The following is a 6,404-nucleotide window of genomic DNA, read 5'->3' on the forward strand; positions in this document are numbered from 1 at the left end:
ATCATGTGTTAATGAGGCAGAACCTCATGTAGATGTGTATAAATATTAAGTTAAAGTACCACTGATAGTCTCACACACACACACCAGGTGTAGTGAAATTACCCTCGGGAATCATTTTGGTGATTATTGCTCTTTCTTCTCATTCTCTGGCAGACTAATCGCCCACGGTCAGTGTTTACAGTCCCATCATCATGTGTTAATGAGGCAGAACCTAATACAGTTGTGTATAAATATTGCTACGTGGTCTTATTCTTTGGCAGACTAATCGCTCACGATCGGTGTTTACAGTCCCATTATCATGTGTAAATGAGGCAGCGCCTGATACAGTTGTGTACAACTATTGCTCCGTCTTCTTATTCTCTGGCAGACCAATCGCACATGACCAGTGTTTACAGTCCCGTCATCATGTGTTAATGAGGCAGAACCTAATACAGTTGTGTATAAATATTGCTACGTCATCTTCTTTGGGAGACCAATCGCGCACGATTGGTGTTTACAGTCCCATCATCATGTGTTACTGAGGCAGAACCCATTGATATGTTCCTGGTCATGGTCCTGCTCCTGCTAACATGTCCTTTGTGTCCCCCCAGCTGATGGAGAAAGACCTGAAGGTGTCCTCCAAGAAGGTCCCGCTGGAGTTCGAAGGTGCCACACGGCTGCTGGACGCAGACAAAGATGTACTGGGACGACTCTTCTGTCTGCACTGAAGACAGCCTTGGTATTCATCATTATTATTATTATTATTAAAATCAGTTTGATGTTTAATCAGATTATTTGATTATTGCAACCAAATAGTTTCCACATAATGTTTTGTAACACACGGTCTCCAAACTTTTTACACCGAGAAATCAAAACATGCAGGGAAATTTTTTTGATATTTTTTATTTAAAAAAAACAAAACACTATGAACAGATTTTTTTTTTTATCTTTCGGGCTGCCCTCATTGTTTCTGTTGTAAAAATGTTTTTTCACTCCATGCTTAAATCTCCAGATCAACTTCAGGTCTTTATGTTGATTTAAAAGGGAACATTATCACCAGACCTATGTAAGCGTCAATATATACCTTGACGTTGCAGAAAAAAAGACCATGTGTTTTTTTAACCGATTTCCGAACTCTAAATGGGTGAATTTTGGCGAATTAAACGCCTTTCTATCTATCTATCGCTCTCGGAGCGATTACGTCAGAACGTGACGTCACCTAGGTAATAAAGCCGCCATTTTCTCATACACATTACAAACACCGTGTCTCAGCTCTGTTATTTTCCTTTTTTTCGACTATTTTCCGTACCTTGGTGACATCATGCCTCGTCGGTGTGTTGTCGGAGGGTGTAACAACACTAACAGGGAGGGATTCAAGTTGCACCACTGGTCCGAAGATGCGAAAGTGGCAAGAAATTGGACGAAATTTGTTCAAAATACGAGGGTGTGGGGAAAACCGACAAAATGGTCAGTCGTTTGTTCCGCACAATTTACCGACGAAAGCAATGCTACTACAGAGATGGCAAGATTGTGTGGATATCCTGCGACACTCAAAGCAGATGCATTTCCAACGATAAAGTCAACAAAATCACAAAGGTGAGTTTTGTTGATGTTGTTGACTTATGTGCTAATCAGACATATTTGGTCGCAGCATGACTGCCAGCTAATCGATGCTAACATGCTATTTAGGCTAGCTGTATGTACATTTGTAACTATATTTACATCCAGCGTTTCCTTCCACCCACATTTAATGCCAAACAAACACTTACCAATCGATGGGTTTAAGTTGATCCAGTGTCACAAGATGCGAAACTTCCCATCGTTGGTCTGCACATTTTACCCGCGATGGTAAGGCAAACATGGCCGAATAGCGTCAACAGCTATTCGCTCAATAGCTTCAGTTTCTTCTTCAATTTCGTTTTCGTTATCTGCCTCCATACTCCAACCATCCGTTTCAATACATGCGTAATCTGTTGAATCGCTTAAGCCGCTGAAATCCGAGTCTGAATCCGAGCTAATGTTGCTATATCTTGCTGTGCTATCCGTATTGGCATCCCTGGATGACGTCACAAGAAAATGGACGATGGCTTCACAGATAGCGAAAATCAGGCACTTTAAAGCTTTTTTTAGGGATATTCCGGGATGGGTAAAATTTTGAAAAAAAATTCAAAAAATAAAATAAGCCACTGGGAACTGATTTTTATTAGTTTTAACCCTTCTGAAACTGTGATAATGTTCCCCTTTAATGTAGAGTGTAGTTTCCTAATGAAGCCTTAGCTTGCTGCGGCAACGACAGACAAAACAGAACAGGCAGTGTTTTACTTAACCCTTTGTTAGGCCATGAAGTAGAAAACACGCCAATTGAGTGTCAGTGTTTCTCCAATAATCATAATCAAATACATGTAGACATCAAATCCCTTTTAACTCTTTTTAAACTGTAAATAATAATAAATTCATTTATCAGCAATTAAATCAAGTATGCAAATTATGAATGACCATCAAACCTATATGTTACATAGTATTATGTCTTTATTTGTTGTATTTTATACTTTCTGAATAAATGATGTGATAATGTTCATCATTGGTGTTAGTTTTCACTCTATCAAGATAAAAAAAATGATATCAAAATCAAATTACAGGATGTTATGTAGTTTAAAGCATCATCTACAACAGGGGTCGGGAACCTTTTTGTCTGAGAGAGCCAAGAAGCTAAATATTTTAAAATGGGTTTCCGTGAGAGCCATATAATATATTTTTTTAAACTGAACACAACTAAACGCGTGCATTTTTAAGAAACATTTCTAGAGTATAGTAGGTATTTTATTATTTGTAATAACATTGTTATTCTGAAGCTAACTGTAAGGGGGCGTGGCCTGCGGGCCTGCAGCGAAGCGGGGTGTTGCCAGGACCGGCCTCGAAATTAGCGACAGGTGCGTACCTGCCGCTCTGTCATAAGCAGCAGCCAGGAGGAGAGACGGGGTTGGGGCTGGAGCCAGAGTGCGAGCAAGAACGAAAGAGAAAAAGACAATTGCTGGAAAGCACTGAGGGACTTATTGAAAAATAAAACAATATTGTAACCCTGAAACAGGCTCTCATGTCGGTGCTTAGTGGTGTGAAGAACCCCCAGGTGGGCAAGCCCCACACTAACCAATAATAAATAAATAACTTTTTACCATTAACGCAACTTCTTGAACAGGTGCATTGAAAAACGGTTGGGTGGATTAAAAATGCACGAGAATGTTTTATATTTTGAACGTTATTTTTAACACTGTGATTACAGGTGAAATTATTCCTTACTTATCGTGTCAAGCAATGTCAGCTCAGATTTATCCGAGAGCCAGATGCAGTCATCAAAAGAGCCACAGGTTCCCTACCCCCGATCTACAAAGATACAAAGAATTGCTATTGTGACATCTAGTGGACACATTTAGAACAGCACTTTCTTTCATTCAAAAATTTCCACTCAATTTAATACTTTGTATATCATTCTGTTTATGTTGACATACATTTTGGACTTGTTATTTGTGTGTAAGTCTGTTTATCATCTGGCTGTACCTCATTTGCATATTTCCGGAACTTTGCTGACAGTTTTATCTTGCACAGAGTGAGCCAACAGTAGCGTCCGGTGCACGACTTTGGAAAACATGAGGCGCTCACGTGAAGCACGCTGACCTTTATTAGGAAAACCACAAATACACAACAGTTTTATGTTTGACTACACACTCAACTACAGGAAAACATTGGCCATCATGTTGTCTTACTGTAGTATTATGATGTTATTGTAGTACTGTGTTTTTGTCTTATGGTGTTAATGTGTTATGGTGGTATTGTAGTATTGTGTTATGGTGGTCCATCCATCCATCCATTTTCTACCGCTTATTCCCTTTCGGGGTCGCGGGGGGCGCTGGCGCCTATCTCAGCTACAATCGGGCAGAAGGTGGTATTGTGTCCAAATGTTATCAGAGGTGTTAAAAGACAGTTGTAATGATGTGACCAAGTAGGAAGAGAGGTAAAGTAACACGTTCCTAATGCTCATTAAATGTAATATATAAATATTAATAGGGGACCAATTGTTTGTTTGACATGTAAATATTTATACAAAACCAATTGTCTGACATGTAAATATTAGTAGAAGACCGATGTTTGACATGTAAATATTTATCGGGGACCTGTTTTATGAGTAAATATTTATAGGGGACCTGTTGTTTGACATGTAAATATTTATAGGGGACCAATTGTTTGACATGTACAATTTTATAGGGGACCTATTGTTTGAAATGTAAATATTAATAGGGGACCTGTTGTTTGACATGTACATATTTATAGGGGACCAATTGTTTGAAATATAAATATTTATAGGGGACCTATTGTTTGACATTTAAATATTTATAGGGGACCAATTGTTTGACATGTACATATTTATAGGGGACCTATTGTTTGACATGTAAATATTAATAGAGGACCAATTGTTTGACATGTAAATATTTGTAGGCGACCTCTTGTTTGACACGTAAATATTAATAGGGGACCAATTGTTTGACATGTAAATATTAATAGGAGACCAATTGTTTGACATGTACAATTTTATAGGGGACCTATTGTTTGAAATGTAAATATTAATAGGGGACCTGTTGTTTGACATGTACATATTTGTAGGGGACCAATTGTTTGAAATATAAATATTTATAGGGGACCTATTGTTTGACATTTAAATATTTATAGGGGACCAATTGTTTGACATGTACATATTTATAGGGGACCTATTGTTTGACATGTAAATATAAATAGAGGACCAATTGTTTGACATGTAAATATTAAGAGGACCAATTGTTTAACATGTAAATATTTATAGGCGACCTGTTGTTTGACACGTAAATATTAATAGGGGACCAATTGTTTGACATGTAAATATTAATAGGGGACCAATTGTTTGACATGTAAATATTTTTAGGGGACCTGTTGTTTGACATGTAAATATTTTTAGGGGACCTGTTGTTTGACATATAAATATTTATAGGGGACCAATTGTTTGAAATATAAATATTTATAGGGGACCTATTGTTTGACATTTAAATATTTACAGGGGACCAATTGTTTGACATGTACATATTTATAGGGGACCAATTGTTTGACATATAAATATTAATAGGGGACCAATTGTTTGACATCTAAATATTTTTAGGGGACCTGTTGTTTGACATGTAAATATTAATAGGGGACCTGTTGTTTGACAAGTAAATATTAATAGGGGACCAATTGTTTGACATGTACAAATTTATAGGGGACCTATTGTTTGAAATGTAAATATTAATAGGGGACCAATTGTTTGACATGTAAATATTTATAGGCGACCTGTTGTTTGACATGTAAATATTAATCAGGGACCAATTGTTTGACATGTAAATATTAATAGGGACCAATTGTTTGACATGTAAATATTTTTAGGGGACCTATTGTTTGACATGTAAATATTTATCGGGGACCTGTTACATGAGTAAATATTTATAGGGGACATGTTTGACATGTAAATATTAATAGGGGACCAATTGTTTGACATGTAAATATGTATAGGGGACCTGTTTGACATGTAAATATTATTAGGGGACCAATTGTTTGACATGTAAATATTTATAGAGGACCTATTGTTTGACATGTAAATATTGATTGGGGACCAATTGTTTGACATGTACATATTAATAGGGGATATATTGTTTGAAATGTAAATATTAATAGGGGACCAATTGTTTGACATTTAAATATTAATAGAGGACCAATTGTTTGACATGTAAATATTAGTAGAAGACCTATGTTTGACATGTAAATATTAATAGGGGACCAATTGTTTGACATGTAAATATTAATAGGGGACTAATTGTTTGACATGTAAATATTAATAGGAGACCTGTTGTTTGACATGTAAATATTAGTAGAAGACCTATGTTTGACATGTAAATATTTATACGGGGACCTATTGTCTGACATGTACTAATTTATAGGCGACCTATTGTTCAACATGTACATATTTATAGGAGACCTATGTTTGACATGTAAATATTAATAGGGGACCTGTTTGTTTGACATGTAAATATTATAGGGGACCTATATTTGACATATGAATATGTAGTTATTACTTTTTTTTTCTCCTTTGTGCATTGGGGACTGGTGTCCTGAGCTGCCTGTCTGGGGCCCCTGGGTCCGGCCCTCCAACCCCCTCCCCCTCCCCCTGTATGCCCTCCGTTGGGTCCTGCTGGGTCTGGTCCCCACACCCGGTCCATCGTGGCCCCTCACTGTGCTGCCTTGCATAATGTCATGTTGCTCCAGCACGTTAACTGTTAGCCTATTCATAACAACATTAGCATGCTAACATTTTTTTTATTGTTTATTTTAAGACCTAAAAATCATGAATTTTGATACTTGGCGCCATC

General features: G+C 37.1%; 1 protein-coding gene across 1 annotated transcript in view; it reads left to right on the forward strand.

The window, feature by feature from the left end:
* noc4l (nucleolar complex associated 4 homolog) overlaps nt 1–2,557 on the forward strand; it is a 30,506-nt gene extending 27,949 nt beyond the window's left edge. The window contains exon 15 of the mRNA XM_061907955.1: nt 591–2,557. Within this exon, the coding sequence (XP_061763939.1) occupies nt 591–707 (117 nt within the window). The 3' untranslated portion in view covers nt 708–2,557. The remainder of the gene's footprint in view (nt 1–590) is intronic.
* Nucleotides 2,558–6,404: the final 3,847 nt, after the last annotated feature.

Source organism: Nerophis ophidion, linkage group LG08 (assembly GCF_033978795.1).
Source record: "Nerophis ophidion isolate RoL-2023_Sa linkage group LG08, RoL_Noph_v1.0, whole genome shotgun sequence".
Taxonomy (NCBI): Eukaryota; Metazoa; Chordata; class Actinopteri; order Syngnathiformes; family Syngnathidae; genus Nerophis; species Nerophis ophidion.